This window comes from Hoplias malabaricus, chromosome 6, assembly GCF_029633855.1.
Source record: "Hoplias malabaricus isolate fHopMal1 chromosome 6, fHopMal1.hap1, whole genome shotgun sequence".
NCBI lineage: Eukaryota > Metazoa > Chordata > Actinopteri > Characiformes > Erythrinidae > Hoplias > Hoplias malabaricus.
In genome coordinates this window covers 46426794-46454431 of record NC_089805.1, presented here as the reverse complement: position 1 = coordinate 46454431, position 27638 = coordinate 46426794, and the positions used below count along the sequence as shown (strand labels likewise).

The window sequence follows — 27638 nt, the reverse complement described above, 5'->3', positions numbered from 1 at the left end:
TCCCCCCCACCACCAAAAAATGTCCCCGGACCTGAGGGGGTAGTCCTCGGGAGCAGAGGGTCCGTCCTCAGGTGTAGACTGGGAGAATCTCAGAATCTTAATGAATCTCAACAGTTCACTAAAAGTCTCCACAGTAAGATGCAGAGCTCTCTGTCCCAGCACTTGATCTGCCCACTGCAATGCTTCCACTTTGAGAAGGGATCTCATAAATATGACTTTAACAAATTCATGTGAATTCAGGCGACATTGAAGCAGAAAACCTTCACAGTTTTAAGTCCCCTCAAATTCTGGGGGAACTCTCATAAAGGACAGCAAAGTAACAGGTTGATCACCTACCTTTACAGCTAGAGATTCCTGTACATTTTTAAAAGTCTCTTTGAACAAAGAGAACGCGGAGTCGGATTGACGGAGGCAGACGCACACGCTACAACACAAAGACTTTTATTTATAACAAGCATGTCAAACAAAGACTGACTAGGGAATCAATGACGGAGGGACATCAGAGACAGAGGCTAGAAAATAATAACAAGACATAGGTAGAGAAACACTACAATTCTAGGAATAGGAACGAAACAATACGATACTAGGACTTGGAACAAAACAATACTATACTAGGACTTGGAACGAGGAAATGACAGAGACAGACAGACTGGACCAAGCAACATGAAGCAACACAACATGACTTCGGAAAGGAAACAACAAGACTGGGAATTAGAACGAATGACCAATATGTGGAAGCAAGACAAAGGGACTTAAATACATCACACAGACAAGACACACCTGAAACAGATAATGAGGAGGACGGACAAGGAGGCAGAACAAAGGCGGGACATGGGCAGAGACATGGACAATAACAAACAGAGCCATGTGCTGAGAGAGCACATGGCGGGGAAAACAGACATGACAGGACAAGGGCGTGACACTGTAGAACTAATAGACTCAGCTTTAGTGGAGGTCAGTATTGTTTGGTGTGAGCCATCTAGTGCAGTTTTAGGACAATTTTGTAAATACTCAAAGGGCTGCATAAAACAGCTTAACCGGCCATATATTGCCCACTGGCATTAGTGTGCCCACCACTGAACAAGAGTCTGTAATTGTAGAACTATAAAGTACCATTGAGTGGTCAAATGAGCTGAGGTCCTCAGGTTTTTTGTTTTCATTAAAAAAATGGTTTTAGTTAAGATCTCACTGGTATTCTATTACTTTTGCGTACATTGTAATATACCCACACTTACGGGCATTGAAAAGAAGTTGTGAATTTTGTGAATTTCATTAAAACAGCAGTTTACATATCATTGTCCCTTTTGGAGCTTTTGATTAATATTAATGTTCCAGTAGTGTTGTATAGTTATTGTGGATTTACATGGCAGCCATGGCCTAAATGGTAGTGAAGTAGGCTTGTGTGTATAGTTTCTACATTTGGGATCCAGAACTAATTTTCCAATATCAGTACTTTACCTTAGCAATGTCTATGTGACTGAATAATATCAGAATCTCACAGCAGCATCTAGTGTAAGTCTAACCAGAAGAGTAGAACCTGTTACTGGAACATAATTGTGAATAATGTCATCTTCGGTTACATGTTAGGTGTTCACACATTTGAGGGACATCCTGAAAATATCAAGTAACTTCTACAGTTTCGCTGGAAGCTTAAATGTAGATGGTAGCTAATTATAAAAATAATACATTTAGTAAAGTTTTTCAGCAAATACTTTTTTGATTAATGATTTTTTCCCTATGTATTCATAAGTAGAACAGTTCAGAGAGAGCTCATACCTTTAATCTTTTTTTATATTATCATCATAAAATATTTTTAGATATATTCACTTCATACTGTGATATTTAAATGCTATCAACAGTTAAAGAGTTCTAAATTAAGGAGAAAATCAGGATCTAACAGGAAACACTTTCCTGTTTCTCTGGGAAATCAACATCTTAATTCTTTTCAGAATCTCCTGCATCTTCAGTCCATAAATAATGGGGTTAAACAGAGGCACAATGATTAAATGTTCCTCTGACATCACCATAGACACAATGTGAGGAATGTGTGGCTCCAGTCTGATATTAATGACTTTAAAGCAAGCATTGACTGAGAAATTAATAAAGAGTTAGAATAGATGATGGAAGCAGGTTTGTAGAGCCTTTCTCCTGAAATCTTTAGAATTATTCAAACACACAGCAAGGATTCTGACATAGAAGAAGATGATGAAGATCACTGGAGGGTATACAAGAAGACTTGAACTAAACACACCATACAAATTATTCACAGATGTGTCTCCACGGCTTAGTTTAACATTGCATAATTACTACAGTAAATTCTTTTCAGCTTACATTTACACAGCTTAAGTCTGTAAGTTAATATTACTAAGATACCATTTACACAGACAGGTAACATGCAACAGAGGAATAAACATTTTTGGACAGTAGATATTTTGACAAGAATTAAATATTGCAGGGGTTACAGATGGACACATATTTGTCATAGGCCATTGCTGATAAAATAGTGAACTCGGCAGCTCCATACATGTTGATACAGAAAGCTTGGAACATACAGAACTAATAAACTATCATCTGGTTGTCTGATAGGAAATCAGTCAGAAGTTTAGGATACAGCACCGTGGCCTCAAAGAGAGAGTTCATCAGTAAAGTAATTATGAAAATGTACATTAGTTCATGGAGATGTTTGTGTGTGTAAATGACAGAAATAAAAACAGAATTAAAGAAGATGATGAGTATGAAAACAATGAGAGTGATTACAAAATAAAAATATGTGTACTTCTCCAGCTCTGCATGTCCTTCTAAAAATAATAATGTAAAATTAAAAGGATAATACATTAAATAATTCATCAATTTGCTTAATTTAACTTAAGTTGACAATAATCAGATTCACTCAGATGTCATGCAGTAAGAATTAATCAGGCTGTGTACAGTTATATATTTTTAAAGAGTTTCACATTGGGGAGTTTTTCAGTAACTGATGGACAGATATGGGTCAAACCCTCTTTTGTTTCTATTGTAACTAAAACAGCTCTCAACTGGATTAACTGCAGAATTCGTTCTTCTCTTGAAAATGGCATTTGGGTTAAAGTGAAATCATAAGTACAGGTTGTTTAACACGAATAATAGTATAGTAATTGTGAGGACCCATGAAAGTCAGTGGCACATCCATATACAAATTTAGAATTGTGCCTAATGATTTAGGGAGAGAATGTGATTTCTTACTGTTTAAGGAAAAACATGTACCTCTAAAATAGGAACGATATCTGCTGTGTTCAAATGATGTATCAAACTTATATGTGTGTATGTTTCTGTGGGTGGGTGCGTGTGTGTATGAGTTTCAGTCTGTCTTTATGTATTACAATGCCCATTTCCAGCACACTGTGTAAAATATAAGTTAAAAACAAAATGCAAAAATGTGCAAATTATTAAAAAAAGTTTGCTACTTTTTAAATATTTGCCTGTTTTGAATTTGATGCCAATTTGATGGTCCAAATTTGGGACAGGCATATATTTACCACTCTATTGCATCATTTCTTTATTTAATGACATCACAAAATTTGGGAATCGAGGAGACCAATTGCTGTATTTTTTAAAGTGAAATATTTTATCGTTCTTGCTTGTTATAGGATTTCATCTGCTTGATATTTGTTTCAGTTATATTTTTTAAATTTCGTATTGTGCCAGTTTTTTTCAGTGAGCATTAATACCTTTAGTACCTCTCATTTAATACAGGACAGTACTGTTGTAATCCATGCAGAATGTGACTTTGTCTTGTTACACTGAACTAAAAAACGCTTAAAAAAGGTGTCTGGATGTCAGCATGTTGCTCCAAAACCTGTATATCTTGTTCAGAGTTAACGGTGCCTTCACGCATGGCATGTACAATATTGCCTCCTCATACCATCATGAACGATGCCTTTTGAACTGTGCACTTTTTACAAGTAGGATGGTCAATCTGCTCTTAGCCGAGATCAGGAGATCAAATGTGACCACAGTGGCAAATTAAGTCAAACACCGGGAATCCCCTGGAGTCCAGGTGGAGGCTTAGGTGACTCTTAAGGTTTCACAAAACTTAAAGTGTTTTGTAGATGTAGAAAATCATTATAAATGTGTAAATATTCTTCATTCATACATTCACCATAAAATGAATCTCTCAGTCTTACTATGACACATTCAAAAATGCCTTTCTACACTATAGCATATTCGTAACAATATTTAAAGTTTATTATTATTACAAACATCTAATAAAATGAAAAGAGTATTACTGTTGTATGTTTAAGTGTTGTACATAAAAAATACAAATAATAAAAAGAAAAATATTAAAGAATTGTCTGATTCATTTTTACAATTCTATATTGTTAGTGTTGTTGAAAGCATCAAGAAAATCTTTATTGTTTTGGAAAGTGTTACAAGAGACTATGAAATCTGAAATGGCTCAATTTTGACCTGGATTAGAGATTTATTAGTGTTTTTGTATTTGGTGCCTCGTGATTTCTTTTTAAAATTCAACATATTAAAACATTGGCATAAATACAGTCAGAACAAATGTTCAAACATGCTTTTTACCCTGAAAATATATGATGACATATTAGCTTTGGTTAATATGTGTCACTTTAGAAAAAAGAAAGTGTAAATTAAAGGATTGCCTCATTTCTTTAAAATGCAATGCAGAGAAAGTGCAATTCACTTTTATTGAGTCTCCTTCAAGCTGTCAGATAACACCTGATTTCTGAGCTTGCTATGAGTGCAATTTTTTACAGGATCAATAAAGTGTTTCCTATATTATTTTATCTGGATTACTATTTCAGTTCTGTTTCTAAAGTAAATTATTTCATTGTTGATATTAGAGATGAATACCAACAATTGTTGGGTATTTTCCCAATACTGTGTTCATTTACTCATACTCGTAATCGCAAATATGCAGGACTTGAGAATGTAAACAAAACTATAATATGTTTAATTCAAGTGCTTGTGTGCATGTATTTTGTATATGCGTATATTTCTTATGCTCATTAACATCAGTCTGTACATGTAACTGTCAATCATTAAAAAACATTTCAAATAATAAACTGAACAAACAAGAGCATCATGTACAGGATGAAACCTAATCTAATTTTTAAAAGATGCATGCGTCCTCTTTCCCAATATAATCATCTTGATTCTTTTCAGAATCTCTTGCATCTTCAGTCCATAAATAATGGGATTAAACAGAGGAGGAATGATTAAATATTCCACCGACATCACCATAGACAGCATGTGTGGAATATCTGACTCCAGTCTCTGGTGAATAATTTCAAAATATATGCTTACAGAGAAGATAATAAAGGTGAATAGATGAGGGAAGCAGGTCTGTAATCTGAAATCTTTAGAGTTCTTTAAACACACAGCAAGGATTCTGACATATGAAAAGATGATAAATATCACTGGAGGAAATAAGGCAATATTCAAAATGACCAGTCCATACAGGTTGTTTGCAGATGTATCTCCACAGCTTAATTTAACAATAGAGTAATTTTCACAGTAAATTCTCTTCAATGTAAATTTGCACAGACGAAGCTGTGAAGTTAATATTATTCCTCCACTCATTTCACAAAAGGGTAGAAACCAAGAAATAAATATCAGCTTTTGAACAGTTGACATTTTTACAAGAGTTGAATATTGCAATGGTTTGCAGATGGACACATATCTGTCATAGGCCATTGCTGATAAAAGAGTGAGCTCAGTTGCACAATATGCATAAGTACAAAAAGCCTGAATCAAGCAGGAATAATAAGAAATTATCTGTTTCTCAGAGAGAATTTCACTCAGAAGTCTGGGATAAACAGCAGTGGCTCCAAACAGTGCATTAAAAAGTAAAGCAGTGATAAAGATGTACATCGGCTCATGAAGACATTTGTTTGTGTAAATGACAGAAATAACAACAGAATTAAAGCATATGATCAACACATAAACAATTATAGTAATTACAAAATAAAAATATCTGTATTTTTGCAATTCCATATGTCCCTCCAGCATCAGGAGTGAACCATTACTAAAATAATCCATCTGTTTTTTCAAAGTCATTCAGGAATAATTATGAAGTCATTCATGAAATGTTTTTAATTCTTGTCCATAGGAGTTCCTCTGCGGTAGTTAGTGATGAATGGTCAGAATGTGAAGAGAGGAAAATTTACATCTGCACTGACTGCAGTGGTGTGTATTTATATGTTCAAATCTAAAGAGCAAGTTGTTGGTGAATTCTGATAGTCCTCCCATACTTCTAAATTATTACAGACTTCTACAGCATCAGTATGCAATTACATATATAAACAAGGTTTCTGATCCATCATATTCATTAACCTTTACCAAAAACATTTAAAAATTCTTGAGAATTTAGGATCCAAAACTTGTGCAAATTAATGGAAAGACTGTGTCTTCCAAGTCTGACACAACTCTCTAATGTCTAATGTCTGAATTTTCTCTGTGTTGAGAATCTAAGTAAAGTCTTTTCTCTCATAGGTGGGAGCCTGAGTGATGTTTCTTATATCTGACTTTGAACTGAGTCTTGAGTCTCTGAGATGTGAATCTGAATTGAGGTTGGTGTCTCTAGTTTTCAAGTGTGAATTGAGTCTGAAATGAGCACAAGTTGCCCACTAGGTGGAAGTAAGCTCACTGGGGGAAGGAGCCACAGCTGGTGCAGGAGGTAGAGAAATACCTTTAAACACAATGTTGGCCCTGGAACCAACATTTTCAATAGGGTTTGGTGTTTTCTACTCAGAAGTTGTACAGGGTTAGAGGTGTCAAGCAAGTGTGAGGAGGCCTCTAGTGATGCTGTCACTGTACCAGAGAATTTTGATGAAGATTAAGCTGAGTAATAAAGAAAAGATTCTCAATTTACCAGTCAATCTATGTACCATCTCTCACCTATGGTCATGAATTCTGGGTAATGACTGAAAGGAGGAGTATGGATTTATGTGGGATCAAACCTCTGTTTCTCTCATTTCTCTCTTTTCAAGAGGTACTATTACCTCTACAGAACTGTTATGTTAATGCAACCATTTTTTTATTTATCTGGATGGGGATCATTTCAAAATTGCATTTAAGAAAGGCTCAGCTTGCACAAAAATCCAGATGCAAGTGCATGACTCTTGAATCTTCCAGGTGTTAGTCCATATCAAGTCTAAATCTTTGAGGCTAATTTTATTCTTGAGTCTCAGAAATGTAAGTCTGAATAAAGTTGGGTTCTCTCAGGTGTGAGTCAAAAATATGATATATGCTCAGAGCTGTATGAGCATATAAATTAAAACTTATTCAGGGTCAGCCTGCATTCCAAATAGCACCATAATATATAAATTAGGCACTTTACAGGATATAAATATAAAATATGATATCTAAATATATATTTTTTATAATTTTGCATACAACATTTGAGAGTAAAGTCTATTAATTTCATATTGTACCAAGATGTAGATGTAATCTAGGAATCATTTTATTATAAGCAACATATAGCCCACTGGGACACCACGCTCCTCCGATTCGCATGTCAAACAGGTTTGACCCACTCAGGGAAGCACTCACTGAGGAGCCTGTTGAAAGTGCCTTGGTTATAGGAGAATCGACACGTGAAATTAGCTACTCCTTTAGGGGTGCCTGCAGTAACAGTTAGCTGTTTACCGGGAGCCAGAGCGCTGGACATTAGTGACAAACTTGGACTGTTGTTACACTGCGCTGTGTATGTGTATGTTTTTTCTCTCTCTCCCTCTCTGTCTCAATAAAATTCTAGGTTCTGCAGTCTGTTCCAGTCCATGTGGTCTGTATTTCACCGTTTCTTGTACGTTATCTCAGCTGGAACACGCCTGTGTGAACTCTGCTAGCGAGCTGTGTTTGTGCTCTTTGCTTTTGTGACTTTGTTGTGTATATTGAATTCTGCATGTTTCTTGGTTTTGACTTTGTGCCATTTCTACTTTGACTACGCGTTTGTTTTGCCCCTGTTTGGTTACTCACGCTAGATTTATATTTTTGTATAGGTTTTTTGACACTGTGTATACATTTCACCATAGTCGGGTTGGCTGCCATTTGTTTTGGGAGTGGGTTTTGTGTGTGTTTTTGTGTATATCAAGGGAGTGAGGTAAGACATTGTCTTTTGTTTCATTTTCGTTTAACTTAGGTAAGTTAGAGCTGTCTGTGTGTCAGTTAGGTGTGGTGTTTGTTTGTTATTTTTGTCGGCAAAAGGCCATCCTGAAGTTCACCGGTGTTTGTGTCAATGTATATATCACATCTACAATATGTATTCTATTCATTATCCATTCTGTGTTTCTGTTTGTGTCCTAATCATCCACTTTGTCCACATTTTCATTTTTGTTACAGTTATTCATTTCCCATACATTAATCACAAAACACACACCTTAGTCTGTTACGGCTCAACCCTAGACTATCCCTAGTGGATAGTCAATCATGTAAGGACCGATGATATTTATCTGCGGCAGTCTGTGGTAAATAAGAGTAATATTCGAGAATTGGCCCAGACAATGTCTGATGCTGTAATCTTTTCTGGTGCCATCCTAATGCAATGCAGTGCAGTGCTGAAGTGCTGTGTCTTTGCCTCAAATTAAATCTAAATGTAGAAAAACAAAATCAGCCTGTTTCAACAACTTAATCAATATTAAATCAAATTCATCTGATAGCAGCAACACCTCAGATTTAAAATTTGGGTTACTCAACATAAGATCACTAAACTCAAAAGCAGTCATAATAAATGATATCATAAATGATCATAATTTTGACATTTTCTGTCTCACAGAAATGTGAGTTAGACCCAATGAATATTCAGCACTAAATAAAGCCACCCCTGTAGACTACAATTATGTACATAGCCCAAGATTATCAGGCAAAGGAGGTGGAGTATGTGTAATTTACCAAAATGACCTAGACATCAGTTTTAAACAATGTGACACCTTTACTTATTTTAAAGTTCTTTCCACCATTATTACAAATCTGGTCACAAAAAATAACCTTATATTTATTATGTAACATTTACAGATCGCCAGGGCCCTACTCAGAATTTCTAAAAGAATTAAGTGATTTCACTGCAAACCTAGCTGTATGCAATTATAAAGTTATAATTTTAGGAGATATCAATATTCATTTTAAGAAGGCAGATGACCCACTAAAAAAGGCATTTACTTCCGTTCTAGACTTTATTGGTATTACTCAAAATATATAACTCGGCCTAAACACTACTGTAGTCACATTTCAGGATTAGTTTTGACACTATGTCTTAACATAGACAAAATGAATATCTTACCGCAAACCTCGGCAATCTTAGACCATTACCTAACTTCATATGAGGTATGTCTTAGCCATAATATATATACATTCCCTCACTATTCTACAAAGCATATAATAATGCAATCTACCGCCCTACAATTTATAGAAAACCTCCCAGAACTATCAACCACAGTTCCCACTCAATTAGACCCAATGGCACTAGATGTACTAACTGACTACTTAGAAAATACCTGGTACCACATTTTCTAAAAGAAAAATTATGAGACAGTAAAAGCTCACCCCATGACAAAACCCATACCTTAAAACAAACAGCACGGAAACTAGAGCAGAAATGGTGATCAAACAAGCTGGAAGTGTTCCACTCTGCCTGGAAGGACAGCCTTATAGAGTATGGAAATGCCATCACTAAAGTTTGCTCAGCATGTCTGGCCTCGCTGATTTCGAATTTTAAAAAAATAATCCTAGTTATTAGAAACCATGACATTAATTATCAGTTGTGCAAACGACATGCAATTGTATATTTTAGCCAAGCCAGATGACAAACACAGATTAAAGGATTTAGAGGACTGTGTAAAAGACATGAAAGGCTGGATGTTGCATAACTTCCTCCATCTAAACAATAGCGTAACAGAGGTCCTGCTTTTGGGTCCAAATGTGGCAAAAATAAATTATCAGATTTAATTTTAAATCTTGCTGACTTTCTAGTTAAACATGTTCCAGCAGCAAATTATCTTGGTGTCATAATTGACCAGGATTTATCATTTGATCAACACATAGGCAGTATGCATCAGGATGCATCAGCAGAAATTTAAGAAAACTTCAACTAGTTAAAAATGCTGCAGCCATGGTCCTCACTAAATCTAGAGAATTTGAACATATCAGCCCTGTTCTATCATCACTTCATTGGCTGCCTGTTAAATTCCGCATCCACTGGATTTTTCATAGTTCCCAGAATTCAGAAGGCCTCAGCTAGTGGAAGAGTTTTTTCTTATAAAGACCCAGAACTCTGGAATGATCTTCCAAAACATGTTTGGGACTCAGGCACAGTCACAATCTTCAAATCTAGGTTAAAAACTCATTTGTGTAGTTTATCTTTTGGTAGTTAATGCTCCCCATAGATAAAGGTGACAGATCCAGTGGGTTCATGGACACAGAGAATTATAGTAAATTGAGATTGAGTTGTAAAAGTGCTATACAAATAAATTAGATACAATGACACCTGTGAGATAAATCAGAGCTTGCACCAAAATAATTTCAGAACATTTCCTGGAAACATTCCCAACATTTACAATGTTGTACAACAAACATTTTAGGCAGGTGAAATTTGTAAAAATATCAAGGCATGTCAGGTTACCTCAGACATGACTGAAAGGCTTAAGACTACATAGGGTTAAGAATGTGAAGCTTAAGAACAGAGAAAAAAAAAAAAAAAAAATATATATATATATATATATACATACAAAACACTAAATAAAATATACAATGGGCATTGACCAAAGACAAGTTAACCTGACTCAAACAGATAATTAGAGAGTTAAACACAGACAGGTGTATAAATACACCTTCTGCCATGATAAAAAAACATTCATTCATTGCCACAAGCCTGTCAATCCGTTTTGATTGCTAATCTTTGCTCAGAACTGCACTTTTGATGGGTGGTAGGCAAAATTTTTCATGTGTGTTCCTATTCCTCATTGAGAGTCCATATTTTTTCTTTTCTTTAACCTTTTTCTTCATTCTGTCATGTCCAAACACATGTCTGCACTCTCTGTAGTGTGAAGGAGTTCATATTTTTGAACCTCATTTCAACTTGATCCATCCTCATCTGACAAGTCACAGTCACAGATCGGCAGTAAGACTACATGTTCAGATCCTCATAAACATGTAAAGCATTTCTGAATAATTATAAAAGTACAGATACCTATGTATAGATTGATGGTGTAAACTCCATAGTTTGTGTTTTTTAACTAAATTTAAATAGTAAGAGTACTTTTTCAAAAGCCTCGTTTATTGATTATTTAATGTGGAACAGAATTCAAGCTGGACAATTTATTAAAGTAGTCAGATGTTTCAGTGATATGATGTACACTAGGTTTTTGTGTTTTAAATGGATAAAGTGTCAAGTAATTTATATATAAAAAGAAATTCAAAAGCTAACACCATGTTCATGTTCACATAGTCACCTACTAGAGCATTTAAACATGGATAGCATAGGCTTTTAATTACAAAAAAAAAAAAAAGATGGCAATTACTTATTTTATATTCTTTCTCTAATGTAGGTAGATGTTTTAATGAAATGATCAACACATTCTTGTGTAAATATGTTGATTATGGCAGATCATTTTTAGCTAATATGGTGATAAATTCTTAAAATATTCTTGTGCTTCTTTGTAGAGTTGTAGTTTTCCCCTCATACAGACAACCTGGTTAGGCTTAGAATCTCAGGAGGAGTGGAAGTAGGCAGAAAGATGTCCCCACTTTTCTGAAACTCTATTGTAGTTTTTAAATGTGTACTGTGATTATTACAAATTCATTCATTCACTGATTCATTCATTGATTCTGGGTAGGCTCTGGACCCACTACCACCCTGATAAGGATAAGGGTTACAAACAATAAATGAATGAATGAAAGTTTGCCTTAGTGAAATCTTTGGTTCTTATAGTAAAACACAATGAAATTTCGACAGCTTTCTTTAATGATGTCAGCCAAATTTCCCTCCTTAATCATAAATTTGAAGATGTTTTAATAACCAACAAATACCATGAATTTTATTAAACTAACTCCGAAGAAATATCACAGGATTTCTTGCCATATTCTATAATTATTATTGGGATAAAATCCCAGTGTAACATAAACATTACTAAAGAAATAATTATTGCATAGAGACACAAGCATGGTCTTATCAATAAATTCTACAGTGACTTTGTTTTTGTACATCTTGGCCCTGACATTCACATTTAATTATATATACAAAATAATTGTATATCACATGGTATAAAGTGTAAGGCCAATGTTGGCCCATATTAATTAAAGTTTTGTCTGAGCAAATCTAATAAAATTATTTCACAAAACTAAACTGCTCTAAAGAGCGGGGTGTTTCCTCTTTTTCCAGGAAATCCATAACTTGATTCGATTCAGAATCTCTTGCATTTTCAGTCCATAGATAATAGGATTCAAGAGAGGAGGAATTATTAAAATTTCCACTGATAGTACCATGCAAACTATGTGAGGAATATTTCCTTGAAGTCTTTGATTAATGATCTCAAAACAAACGTTAACTGAAAAAATAATGAAGATGAAAAGATGAGGGAAACAGGTCTGTAGAGCCTTTTTTCTGAAATGTTTAGAATTCCTTAAACACACAGCAAGTATCTGGACATATGAGAAGATGATGAAGAATAATGGTGGAAAAACTGCAATGGTAAACACAAACAGTCCATACAGATTGTTTACAGATGTGTCTCCACAGATTAATTTAACAATAGAGAAGTTATCACAGTAGATTCTGTTTAGTGTAAATTTACACAGATGAAGCCTGGAGGTTAATATTATTCCTCCACCAACTTCACAACATGGTAAAATCCAAGAAAAAAATATGAGCTTTCGAACAGTGGACATGTTAACGAGAAACGGATATTGCAGTGGTTTGCAGATGGACACATACCTGTCATAGGCCATTGCTGTTAACAAATTGAACTCTGAAATACCATAAGTATAAATACAAAAAGCCTGAAGCAAACAGGATTGATAAGAAATTAATTGTTTTTCAGACAGAAAATCTCTCAAAAGTCTGGGATAAAGAGCAGAGGCTCCAAACAGTGCATTAAAAAGTAAAGCTGTGATGAAGATGTACATTGGCTCATGGAGACATTTGTTTGTGTAAATGACAGAAATAACAACAGAATTAAAGTATATGATCAAGACATAGACGATTAAAGTAATTATAAAATAAATATATCTGTATTTTCTAACTCCACATGTCCCCCCAGTGTCGGAAATGTACCATTGTTAAAAGAATCCATCTGTGTCTTTGAAGTTAGCCATACATTTTCATGAAGAGAGTACAGAATATAAATCAGTAATTGATTTCTATTTGATTTTGTAGTTGAGATGAAATGAACTACATAGGTTTAGTCTCACTGTAATAAGATAAAGTGTTGCACATGCAATTTATATATATATATATATCATACGGACAGAATCTTTGGTGATTTGCTGAATGTCACTCCCTTCATTTTTTCCCCTTAATTTTAGTAAGTGGCACGGTGGTGCAGTAGTTATTGTCACAGTCACAAAGCTCCAGGGACCTGGACAACCTGGAGTTTGTGGGTTCAAGTCCTGCTCTGGTTGGTGTGTTCTCCCTTCCACCGGGTGCTCCGGTTTCCTCCCATGATACAAAAACACACTTTGCTAGATGGATTGGTGACTCAAATGTGTTTGTGTGTGTGTGTGTGTATGAAAAGGAACAAGAAGGTAAATAAGGCAAATTCATAGATGAAAACTGATTTAATGGAAAGTAGACAAGAAAAAATAAAACAAGGTAAGAAACTAAACATGTAAAATGAAACTACTAAACAGAACTATAAAAGACAAAACATAAATATAGATACACCTATACATTCATAACTATATACATTCACCTATACCATCCATCCATCCATCCATTATCTGTAACCGCTTATCCAATTTTAGGGTTGCGGGGGGGCCAGAGCCTACCTGGAATCATCGGGCGCAAGGCGGGAATACACCCTGGAGGGGACGCCAGTCCTTCACAGGGCAACACAGACACACACACATTCACTCACACACTCACACCTACGGACACTTTCGAGTCGCCAATCCACCTGCAACGTGTGTTTTTTGGACTGTGGGAGGAAACCGGAGCACCCGGAGGAAACCCACACGGACACGGGGAGAACACTCACCTATACCATACATAGATATAGGTGAATGTACAAAAACAAGGGCATACTTATAACAACTGAAGAAATATGCAAACAAAATAAGTAGGAGTAGAAACTTAACACTGATACAGGTACTGATACTGATACTGTAAACTAAAGCTAATATGATTCACAAATAATACATACAAAGACAGGGAAAAAAATGTAGGACTGAGACAGGGACCTACACTAAGACTGAGACAGATAAGTCAAGACATTGATCAGAGGAAGAGAAAAACGAGGAGAGAGCAAAAAAAAGCAATTCAATTCAAGAACAATTATATTTAGATGCATAATTGCGAAGCAAAATATTCAGAGGTGAAAATCTGAAGACTTAAATTCAAAAGCAACAAAATTCAGATGCATAATTTCAGTGCAAAAAAATCAGTGCTACAAATTCATAGGTGGAAATATTTCTCCATTTATAGTCTGATGAGACAGATTTGCTTCCATAGACAAACATGCAAAAAAAAAAAATTCATGAAGGGGACTAACACTTTTTCACATCACTGTATATAAAACGTGTTAAGACACAAATCACAGGGTTTATTTTTTTGAACGTTCTTTACAGACACTTTACAATCAGCAAATTTGAGGACAGAGGGTGGGACTTTCAGCAAACCCCCAAGGATCCTGTCAATATATATGAATGCACACTTAACACCTAATCTCACCACAGTCTGACTGTGCATACACAGCTATACGTTGTGTCTGAAAAGCATACTCATGCAAATGCTAGATAAAATATTTATTTATTTATGGATAAGTTTTTTTTTTTTAAACTCATGGATTTTTGTACTAACATTACCTACTTAACTCTGGAAGGACATGTAGAACTGGAGAAATATAGATATGTTTACTTTCTGATCTGTCTCTGTGTTTACTTATTAATTATTTCTAGTAATTCTGTTGTTCTTTCTGTGATTTACACAAACAAATGTCTCCATGAGCCAATGTACATATTCATTGCAGCTTTACTGTGTAATTCTCTTTGTGGAGCGATGGCATTTTATCCTAAATTACTCATAGATTTTTTATCTGAAAAACAGTGTGTTTCTTTTGAAGCTTGTATATTTCAGGCCTTTGTTATTTACACATATTGGGCCTCAGAGTTCACTCTGTTAACAGCGATGGCCTATGACAGATATGTGTCCATCTGTAAACCACTGCAATATTCAACTCTCGTTAAAATGTCCACTGTTAAAAAGCTCTTGTTCCTCTGTTGGTTTGTTCCTTCTTGTGAAAACAGCATATCCATGATATTAACATCCAGACTTCATCTGTGTAAATATAAATTAGCCAGAATTTACTGTAATAATTACTCCATTGTGAAATTAGGCTGTGGTGATATTTCTATCAATAATATATATGGATTATTTGTTTTAACTGTAGCTGTGTTTCCTCCAGTGATCTTCATCATCTTCTCATATGCCCAGATACTCACTGTGTGTCTAAAGAACTCTAAAGATTTCAGAAGGAAAGCTCTACAGACCTGCTTCCCTCATCTTTTCATCTTCATCACTTTCACTGTCACGACCTGTTTTGAGGTGATTAACAGCAGATTTGAAGGAAATGTACCTCACATTTTTTCTATGATCATATCTGTGGAAAATCTTGTTATTCCTCCTTTAATTAATCCAATTATTTATGGACTGAAAATGCAGGAGATATGGAGCCGAATCAAGCAGATAATTTGAAAAAAGAAGTCAGTTCTATCATTTTAATTACAAGTGTAAAAATATGTATTTTCATTTCAAAATGTTGAATAATGTGTTGTAGGATTATGATAAAGGCTTTTTTTTATTATTTAATATGGACAATTCTGTGGTGTATGTTATTTAACAATTATTATCACATTTTCAGGTACCCAGAATTCTAAAGAGGAAGTAAAGGGAACTTCTGCTTCTGATATGTGGTGACTTATAGCTGGAAATATTGGGACATTTTGTCAAGTGCAAAAGAAAGTGTGTGATTTGTTATTTCGCTTGAATTAGAAGAAGAAACACCCTTATAGATGCCTTTATTGCAGTGGATCTCAATTTTTTCTGTCATTCTCCACCACAGACGAAGGGGAATTTCTGCACCACATTTTAATGCATTGTATTTTATCGCCCCACAAAAATGTTAATAAAATACGCATGCAAATTTACAATTTTCTAACTAATTTAAGTAACATAAACTTATATCTCTAAATCAGTAGCTTAATATAAAAAAAACAGATACAATATTAACATCAGTGTTCAAAAATACTACGAATTAAACTGTGCTTCACTTTCTCACTTACCAATCTTTGCAAAAATGAGCAAAGACAAGGTTGTAGGAGTGAGTTTGATATTGGTGGAGGACATATTTGCTGAGTCAAAGCCCACCCCAAAATCAAATTATTAGATCCCTATAAGATGAGTCCTGTAGATAAGTCAGTAAAACACTGCATTTATAATGATGTGGAACAACATTTGATTAACATTAACATCAGTGTGAAGCTGTGTTCCAAACAACACACTATGGAACTGTACTTAATACACTACAGAAACTCTGCCAAGTGTGGTGTATATATAATTTCACATTATTCAGTGCAGCAGTGTGCAGTTTAGGACACGGCCAGAGACTAAAATTAACTTGCTGCATGTTTCGAATCAAGCACCTCGCTACTCACTTCTGTGTGCTTGGGGTTGGGGTGAACAGTGGGTGGCTCATTATCATTTAAAAGAGCATGAATAGGGCCATTTAGACAGGGGAAAACTCTGCTGTTAGGCTGGTGGGTATATTGGTCAAAGCAGAAAAAGGTCGTTTCAATACGATCCAGAAATATGTTCTACTGTGGAGACACAGGAAAATATGTTCCCTTCAAATGGCAACTGTCTATGGCAGAAGCAGAGGCAGGGTAGATTTATAAATTAATGTATTTACAAACTTTTTATTTACCCATAATTTACAAGTCAGAAAAGGTAATGAGAGAGGACAGAGGGCAGGTCTTTCTGCAAATCACCTAGGACCCTGTGTCTATATCAGAATATATAAATGGATATTTAACACATCTCACTACAGTCTGACTCTACAGATATTACTCCATATTTTTCAGACTGAAGAACAATCTCATTTGAGTAGAAATTATATATAGAATCTGTTCTTTATTTATGGATGCTTCTACTAATATAACCTACTTAACTCTGGAAGGACATGTGGAACTGGAGAAATATAGATATGTTTACTTTCTGATCTGTCTCTTTGTTTACATATTAATCATTTCTTGTAATTCTGTTGTTCTTTCTGTGATTTACACAAACAAATGTCTCCATGAGCCAATGTACATATTCATTGCAGCTTTACTGTGTAATTCTCTTTGTGGAGCGACGGCATTTTATCCCAAATTACTCATAGATTTTTTATCTGAAAAACAATATGTTTCTTTTGAAGGTTGTATATTTCAGGCCTTTGTTATTTACACATTTGGAGCCTCAGAGTTCACTCTGTTAACAGCGATGGCCTATGACAGATATGTGTCCATCTGTAAACCACTGCAATATTCAACTCTCGTTAAAATGTCCACTGTCAAAAAGCTCTTGTTTCTCTGTTGGTTTGTTCCTTTTTGTGAACACAGCATAACCATGATAATAACATCCAGACTTCATCTGTGTAAATATAAATTAGACAGAATTTACTGTAATAATTACTCCATTGTGAAATTAAGTTGTGATGATATTTCTATTAATAATATATATGGTTTTTTTGTTTTAACTGTAGCTGTGTTTCCTCCAATGATCTTCATCATCTTCACATATGCCCAGATACTCACTGTGTGTTTAAAGAACTCTAAAGATTTCAGAAACAAAGCTCTACAGACCTGCTTCCCTCATCTTTTCATTTTCATCACTTTCACTGTCACATCCTGTTTTGAGGTGATTAACAGCAGATTTGACAACAATGTGCCCCACATTTTTTCTATGATCATGTCTGTAGAAAACGAAATTATTTCTCCTTTAATTAATCCAGTTATTTATGGATTTAAAGTGCAGGATATTTGGAGCAGGATCAAGAAGATGGTTAGGAGAAAGAAGGCAAATATCTTTTATTAAATGGGAATGTGGCCATTGTTCAAACAATGTGTTTTTAACTTGGCAGTAAAAAGGGTTATTTTTTAAAACTTTGACAGTCATGCGATTATTATATAGTTTAATAATGCTGTGCCAAATGTAACTACAAATGATTAGACAATTATAATGTATTTGGAATTTTAAAAGACAGTAAAACAATGTACTAATATATTAATCAACAGAGGATCAACACATTAAAACACACAGGTGATGTGCAAGCCTTAAACTCCAGCGTTGTTTTCACTATTTAACTCACATATTCATGAGCATGCCCTTAAAGGTAATAATCAAACATGTTTGTAGTTAGTTATTCCTCATGTGAAACTTTATGTATCAGCAAATCACTCAAGATCTTTTTTATTTTATAAAAGAAAATAAACATCAAAATAGAAAGTATTTGTGAATTAAAATGTAGTGAATCTGAACACCAAAACAATAATTTTAGAAAAAAAAAACAAATTAATCCAGTCTTAATTTTAGGTGGATTTTAATGTGACCAATTAATGTAATAACCCCTCTTTCCCTGAAAAGAATGAGATACTGGTGAAAACATCTTTCTCATTTTCACCTGCTTATTCATCTTTTTCTATTTCATCCACCTATTTTGTGAATATTTGAGAAAAGTGTAACTTGAAAAGTCCATAAAACTTTGTTTCATATTTTGGTTTTCTTTTTTACAGTGTTTCAAGCATAAAATTGTTAAAGTGTTTATACATATTAAACTAAGAATAATTTTGTTGCTGTATCTCCAGTTTTGTCACTATTTACTTTACGACATCATTTCAACCCTTCACAAATTGTCAACATTTCACAACCAACAGAAATGCTTCAAAAATGCTCCACTGATTTCCATTAAAGGTAAAGAAGTTTTTTCCTTCTCCTGTCAAGAAACTCTTCTTGGAGATAAATGATTTTGGACAGTGACAATATTCATTCATTCATTACCTGTATAGAGCCTACCTGGAATCACTGGGTGCCAGGCAGGAACACATCCTGGAGTCCTTCACAGATCAACACACACACACGCACACACACACACACACAAAAACACACACACACATACATACCAGAAACAATATATTCCATGATTAATTAAGCAATAGGAATAGAAGCAAAGATCTTAAGATTAGAGGGGTTGCTGGTTCAATATCCAGGACCAGCAGTACCATACAGCAAGACACCTAACCCCGAAGCCCCCTGAAAAACCACACACTACCAACAGTAACAACACTAACAACACACTACCACATCCATGTTTCACCGTCCCATAACAACACACTACCACCCCCATGTTTCACTGTCCCGTAACAACACACTACCACCCCCATGTTTCACCGTCCCGTAACAACACACTACCACCCCCATGTTTCACCGTCCCGTAACTACACACTACTACCCCCATGTTTCACCGTCCCGTAATGACACACTACCTCACCATGTTTCACCGTCCTGTAACAACACACTACCACCCCCATGTTTCACCGTCCCGTAACAACAAATTACCACCCCCATGTTTCACTGTCCCGTAACAACACACTACTACCCCCATGTTTCACCGTCCTGTAACAACACACTAACACCCCCATGTTTCACCGTCCCGTAACAACACACTACCACCCCCATGTTTCACCGTCCTGTAACAACACACTACCACCCCCATGTTTCACCGTCCCGTAACAACACACTAACACCCCCATGTTTCACCGTCCCGTAACAACAAACTACCACCCCCATGTTTCACCGTCCTGTAACAACACACTACCACCCCCATGTTTCACCGTCCCGTAACAACACACTAACACCCCCATGTTTCACCGTCCCGTAACAACACACTACCACCCCCATGTTTCACCGTCCTGTAACAACACACTACCACCCCCATGTTTCACCGTCCCGTAACAACAAACTACCAACCCCATGTTTCACAGTACTATAACAACACACTACCACACCCATGTTTAACTGTCCCGTAAGATCACTCTGCCACCCCCATGTTTCAATGTTTCACCACTACATTGATAATAAAAATTTAAACCTATAACTGTCTCAGGCCCCTGCCTTTGGATCCAGCACATAAAAAGTGTATGTGTGATGTTTACCAGAATTTAATGTGCTTCTTCAGTGTCACTGATAAGCTTTCTCAGGCCTAACAGAGCACACAGACCAACTGTCTCAGAGAGAACCAGCTTCACAAATTAGACAGGGGAAAACTCTGCTGTTAGGCTGGTGGGTATATTGGTCAAAGCAGAAAAAGGTCGTTTCAATAAGATCCAGAAATATGTTCTACTGTGGAGACACAGGAAAGTATGTTCCCTTCAAATGGCAACTGTCTATGGCAGAAGCAGAGGCAGGGTAGATTTATAAATTAATGTATTTACAAACTTTTTATTTACCCATAATTTACAAGTCAGAAAAGGTCATGAGAGAGGACAGAGGGCAGGTCTTTCTGCAAATCACCTAGGACCCTGTGTCTATATCAGAATATATAAATGGATATTTAACACATCTCACTACAGTCTGACTCTACAGATATTACTCCATATTTTTCAGACTGAAGAACAATCTCATTTGAGTAGAAATTATATATAAAATCTGTTCTTTATTTATGGATGCTTCTACTAATATAACCTACTTAACTCTGGAAGGACATGTGGAACTGGAGAAATATAGATATGTTTACTTTCTGATCTGTCTCTTTGTTTACTTATTAATCATTTCTAGTAATTCTGTTGTTCTTTCTGTGATTTACACAAACAAATGTCTCCATGGACCAATGTACATATTCATTGCAGCTTTACTGTGTAATTCTCTTTGTGGAGCGACGGCATTTTATCCCAAATTACTCATAGATTTTTTATCTGAAAAACAATATGTTTCTTTTGAAGGTTGTATATTTCAGGCCTTTGTTATTTACACCTATGGAGCCTCAGAGTTCACTCTGTTAACAGCAATGGCCTATGACAGATATGTGTCCATCTGTAAACCACTGCAATATTCAACTCTCGTTAAAATGTCCACTGTCAAAAAGCTCTTGTTCCTCTGTTGGTTTGTTCCTTCTTGTGAAAACAGCATAGCCATGATATTAACATCCAGACTTCATCTGTGTAAATATAAATTAGACAGAATTTACTGTAATAATTACTCCATTGTGAAATTAAGTTGTGATGATATTTCTATTAATAATATATGCGGGCTCCTTGTTTTTATTGTAGCTGTGTCTGCTCCAGTGATCTTCATCATCTTCTCATATGCCCAGATACTCACTGTGTGTTTAAAAAACTCCAAAGATTTCAGAAGCAAAGCTCTACAGACCTGCTTCCCTCATCTTTTCATCTTCATCACTTTCACTGTCACATCCTGTTTTGAGGTGATTAACAGCAGATTTGACAACAATGTGCCCCATATTTTTTCTATGATCATGTCTGTAGAAAACCAAGTTATTTCTCCTTTAATTAATCCAGTTATTTATGGATTTAAACTGCAGGACATTTGGAGCAGGATCAAGAAGATGCTTAGGAGAAAGAAGGCAAATATCTTTTATTAAATGGGAAATTTGCCATTGTTCAAACAATGTGTTTTTAACTTGGCAGTAAAAAGGGTTATTTTTTAAAACTTTGACAGTCATGCGATTATTATATAGTTTGATAATGCTGTGCCAAATGTAACTACAAATGATTAGACAATTATGATGTATTTGGAATTTTAAAAAACAGTAAAACAATGTACTAATATATTAATCAACAGAGGATCAACACATTAAAACACACAGGTGATGTGCAAGCCTTAAACTCCAGCGTTGTTTTCACTATTTAACTCACATATTCATGAGCATGCCCTTAAAGGTAATAATCAAACATGTTTGTAGTTAGTTATTCCTCATGTGAAACTTTATGTATCAGCAAATCACTCAAGATCTTTTTTATTTTATAAAAGAAAATAAACATCAAAATAGAAAGTATTTGTGAATTAAAATGTAGTGAATCTGAACACCAAAACAATAATTTTAGAAAAAAAAAACAAATTAATCCAGTCTTAATTTTAGGTGGATTTTAATGTGACCAATTAATGTAATAACCCCTCTTTCCCTGAAAAGAATGAGATACTGGTGAAAACATCTTTCTCATTTTCACCTGCTTATTCATCTTTTTCTATTTCATCCACCTATTTTGTGAATATTTGAGAAAAGTGTAACTTGAAAAGTCCATAAAACTTTGTTTCATATTTTGGTTTTCTTTTTTACAGTGTTTCAAGCATAAAATAGTTAAAGTGTTTATACATATTAAACTAAGAATAATATTGTTGCTGTATCTCCAGTTTTGTCACTATTTACTTTACGACATCATTTCAACCCTTCACAAATTGTCAACATTTCACAACCAACAGAAATGCTTCAAAAATGCTCCACTGATTTCTATTAAAGGTAAAGAAGTTTATTCCTTCTCCTGTCAAGAAACTCTTCTTGGAGATAAATGATTTTGGACAGTGACAATATTCATTCATTCATTATCTGTATAGAGCCTACCTGGAATCACTGGGTGCCAGGCAGGAACACATCCTGGAGTCCTTCACAGATCAACACACACACACGCACACACACACACACACACACACACACACACACACACACAAACACACACACACTCACACACACACACACACACACACACACACATTCCAGAAACAATATATTCCATGATTAATTAAGCAATAGGAATAGAAGCAAAGATCTTAAGGTTAGAGGGGTTACTGGTTCAATATCCAGGACCAGCAGTACCATACAGCAAGACACCTAACCCTGAAGCCCCCTGAAAAACCACACACTACCAACAGTAACAACACTAACAACACACTACCACATCCATGTTTCACCGTCACATAACAACACACTACCACCCCCATGTTTCACCGTCCCGTAACAACACACTACCACCCCCATGTTTCACCGTCCCGTAACAACACACTACCACCCCCATGTTTCACCGTCCCGTAACAACACACTACCACCCCCATGTTTCACCGTCCCGTAACAACACACTACCACCCCCATGTTTCACCGTCCCGTAACAACACACTACCACCCCCATGTTTCACCGTCCTGTAACAACACACTACTACCCCCATGTTTCACCGTCACATAACAACACACTACCACCCCCATGTTTCACCGTCCTGTAACAACACACTACCTCCCCATGTTTCACCCTACCGTAACAACACACTACCAACCCCATGTTTCACCCTACTGTAACAACACACTACCACCTCCATGTTTAACTGTCCCATAACATCACTCTGCCACCCCCATGTTTCAATGTTTCACCACTACATTGATAATAAAAATTTAAACCTATAACTGTCTCAGGCCCCTGCCTTTGGATCCAGCACATAAAAAGTGTATGTGTGATGTTTACCAGAATTTAATGTGCTTCTTCAGTGTCACTGATAAGCTTTCTCAGGCCTAACAGAGCACACAGACCAACTGTCTCAGAGAGAACCAGCTTCAAAATTTAGACAGGGGAAAACTCTGCTGTTAGGCTGGTGGGTATATTGGTCAAAGCAGAAAAAGGTCGTTTCAATAAGATCCAGAAATATGTTCTACTGTGGAGACACAGGAAAGTATGTTCCCTTCAAATGGCAACTGTCTATGGCAGAAGCAGAGGCAGGGTAGATTTATAAATTAATGTATTTACAAACTTTTTATTTATCCATAATTTACAAGTCAGAAAAGGTAATGAGAGAGGACAGAGGGCGGGTCTTTCTGCAAATCAGCTAGGACCCTGTGTCTATATCAGAATATATAAATGGATATTTAACACATCTCACTACAGTCTGACTCTACAGATATTACTCCATATTTTTCAGACTGAAGAACAATCTCATTTGAGTAGAAATTATATATAAAATCTGTTCTTCATTTATGGATACTTCTACTAATATTACCTACTTAACTCTGGAAGGACATGTGGAACTGGAGAAATATAGATATGTTTACTTTCTGATCTGTCTCTTTGTTTACTTATTAATCATTTCTAGTAATTCTGTTGTTCTTTCTGTGATTTACACAAACAAATGTCTCCATGAGCCAATGTACATATTCATTTCAGCTTTACTGTGTAATTCTCTTTGTGGGGCGACGGCAATTTATCCCAAATTACTCATAGATTTTTTATCTGAAAAACAATATGTTTCTATTGAAGGTTGTATATTTCAGGCCTTTGTTATTTACACATATGGAGCCTCAGAGTTCACTCTGTTAACAGCAATGGCCTATGACAGATATGTGTCCATCTGTAAACCACTGCAATATTCAACTCTCGTTAAAATGTCCACTGTCAAACAGCTCTTGTTCCTCTGTTGGTTTGTTCCTTCTTGTGAACACAGCATAACCATGATATTAACATCCAGACTTCATCTGTGTAAATATAAATTAGACAGAATTTACTGTAATAATTACTCCATTGTGAAATTAAGTTGTGATGATATTTCTATTAATAATATATATGGGCTCCTTGGTTTAATTGTAGCTGTGTTTGCTCCAGTGATCTTCATCATCTTCTCATATGCCCAGATACTTACTGTGTGTCTAAAGAACTCTAAAGATTTCAGAAGGAAAGCTCTACAGACCTGCTTCCCTCATCTTTTCATTTTCATCACTTTCACTGTCACATCCTGTTTTGAGGTGATTAACAGCAGATTTGACAACAATGTGCCCCATATTTTTTCTATGATCATGTCTGTAGAAAACCAAGTTATTTCTCCTTTAATTAATCCAGTTATTTATGGATTTAAACTGCAGGACATTTGGAGCAGGATCAAGAAGATGCTTAGGAGAAAGAAGGCAAATATCTTTTATTAAATGGGATTGTGGCCATTGTTCAAACAATGTGTTTTTAAATTGGCTGTAAAAAGGGTTATTTTTTAAAACTTTGACAGTCATGCGATTATTATATAGTTTGATAATGCTGTGCCAAATGTAACTACAAATGATTAGACAATTATGACGTATTTGGAATTTTAAAAGACAGTAAAACAATGTACTACTATATTAATCAACAGAGGATCAACACATTAAAACACACAAGCAATGTGCAAGCCTTAACCTCCAGTGTTTTTTCACTATTTAACTCACATTATCATGAGCATGCCCTTAAAGGTAATAATCAGACATGTTTGTAGTTAGTTATTCCTCATGTGAAACTTCTTTTTTTTATCTTTTTTGATCTTTTTTTTATTTTTAAAAAGAAAATAAACATCAGTATATAGACAGTATTTGTGAATTAAAATGTAGTGATTTTGAACACCAAAACAATAATTTAAAAAATAAACGAATTAATCCAGTCTTAATTTTAGGTGGATTTTAATGTGACCAATTAATGTAATAACCCCTCTTTGCCTGAAAAGAATGAAATACTGGTTAAAGCAACTTTCTCATTTTCACCTGCTTATTCATCTTTTTCATTTTCATCCACCTATTTTGTGAATATTTGAGAAAAGTGTAACTTGAAACGTCCATAAAACTTTGTTTCAAATTTTGGTTTTCTTTTTTACAGTGTTTCAGGCATAAAATTGTTAAAGTGTTAATTAAACTAAGAATAATTTTGTTGCTGTATCTCCAGTTTTGTCACTATTTACTTTACGACATCATTTCAACCCTTCACAAATTGTCAACATTTCACAACCAACAGAAATGCTTAAAAAATGCTCTGCACTGAAAAAATGCACTGATTTCCATTGAAGGTAAAGAAGTTTTTTTCCTTCTCTTGTCACAAAACTCTTCTTGGAGATAAATGATTTTGGACAGTGACAATATTCTTTCATTAATTATCTGTAACTGCTTCAGTTCAGAGTCGCAGTGGTTTCAGAGCCTACCTGGAATCACTGGGTGCCAGGCAGGAACACATCCTGGAGTCCTTCAGAGGACAACACACACACACACACACACATACACACACACACACACACACATTCCAGAAACAATATATTCCATGATTAATTAAGCAATAGGAATAGAAGCAACGGTCTTAAGGTTAGAGAGGTTGCTAGTTCAGTACCCAGGACCAGCAGTACCATACAGTAAGACACCTAACCCCGAAACCCCCCGAAAAACCAATAACAACACACTACCATATCCATGTTTCACCTTCCAGTAACAACACACTACCTCCCCTATGTTTCACCATACCATAACAACACACTACCACCCCCATGTTTCACCGTCCCATAACAACACACTATCATCCCATGTTTCACCATCCCATAACAACACACTACCTCCCCGTGTTTAACTGTCCTGTAGCATCACTCTTCCACCCCCATGTTTCAAAAGTTTATAACTAACACTGTCTCAGGCCCCTGCCTTGGGATCCAGCACATAAAAATTGTATATGTGATGTTTAACAGAATTGAATGTGCTTCTTCAGTGTCACTGATAAGCTTTCTCAGGCCTAACAGAGCACACAGACCAACTGTCTCAGAGAGAACCAGCTTCACAATTTCATATTATTTTACATTAAACATCATGTTTTAGTCATTTAGACCCATCATGAGTTGGGACAGGGGCACGTTGACCACTGTGTTACATCACCTTTTCTTCTAACAACACTCAATAAGTGTTTGGGATCGGAGGACACTTTGTAGGTGGAATTCATTCCCATTTTTGTTGTTCAGTTATTCAACAGTCAGTGGTCTCTGTTGTGGTATCCTGTGCTTCATAATGCACCACACTAGGCCAGTCTAGTACCCACACTATTTTACTAAGAAGCCACACTGTTGTAACACATGCAGAATGTGGCTTGACATTGTCTTGCTGAAATAAGCCGGACGTCCATGAAAAAGACATTGCTTGGGTGGCAGCATATGTTGCTCCAAAACCTGTATGTACCTTTCAGCATTAATGGTGCCTTCACAGATGTGTAATTTACCCATGCCATGGGTAAAACATTAAACTTTGCACTGATAACAATCCAAACAGTTGGCCTGGAGGACACAACGTCCACGACTGACAAAAACAATTTGGAATGTGGACTCGGTTGACCACAGGAAACTTTCCACTTTGTGTCAGTCCATCTGAGATGACCTTGGGCCCAGAGACGCTTGCAACATTTCTGGGTGTTGTTGATATATGGCTTTCAATTTGCATGGTAGAGATTTAACTTGCACTTGTAGATGGAGCGATGAACTGTGTTCACTGACAATGATTTTCTGAAGTGTTTCTGAGTCCATGAGGTAATATCCATTACAGAATGATGTCACTTTTTAAAGCAGTGCCATCTGAGGGATCGAAGGTCACAGGCATTCTATGTTGTTTTTCGTCCTTGCCGCATACTTGCAGACA

At 35.7% G+C, this 27638-nt stretch overlaps 5 protein-coding genes and 1 pseudogene across 5 annotated transcripts; 4 read left to right on the top strand and 2 right to left on the bottom strand.

Moving 5' to 3' along the window:
- Positions 1-5109: 5109 nt before the first annotated feature.
- On the bottom strand, positions 5110-6045 carry LOC136700246 (olfactory receptor 6N2-like). Its single transcript, XM_066675526.1, has one exon. It carries the CDS (start codon positions 6043-6045, stop codon positions 5110-5112), a length of 936 nt encoding a protein of 311 aa, XP_066531623.1.
- Positions 6046-12348: 6303 nt separating this feature from the next.
- On the bottom strand, positions 12349-13289 carry LOC136700245 (olfactory receptor 6N2-like; annotated as a pseudogene).
- A 1706-nt stretch (positions 13290-14995) lies between these two features.
- On the top strand, positions 14996-15907 carry LOC136699271 (olfactory receptor 52B2-like). The gene has a single exon (XM_066673843.1). It carries the CDS (start codon positions 14996-14998, stop codon positions 15905-15907), a length of 912 nt encoding a protein of 303 aa, XP_066529940.1.
- Positions 15908-17347: 1440 nt separating this feature from the next.
- LOC136700243 (olfactory receptor 6N2-like) lies at positions 17348-18286 on the top strand. The gene has a single exon (XM_066675525.1). It carries the CDS (start codon positions 17348-17350, stop codon positions 18284-18286), a length of 939 nt encoding a protein of 312 aa, XP_066531622.1.
- A 2623-nt stretch (positions 18287-20909) lies between these two features.
- Positions 20910-21848, top strand: LOC136700242 (olfactory receptor 10J4-like). The gene has a single exon (XM_066675524.1). The coding sequence runs from the start codon at positions 20910-20912 to the stop codon at positions 21846-21848; it is 939 nt and encodes a 312-aa protein (XP_066531621.1).
- A 2373-nt stretch (positions 21849-24221) lies between these two features.
- On the top strand, positions 24222-25160 carry LOC136699269 (olfactory receptor 10J4-like). The gene has a single exon (XM_066673840.1). The coding sequence runs from the start codon at positions 24222-24224 to the stop codon at positions 25158-25160; it is 939 nt and encodes a 312-aa protein (XP_066529937.1).
- The last annotated feature ends 2478 nt before the right edge of the window (positions 25161-27638 follow it).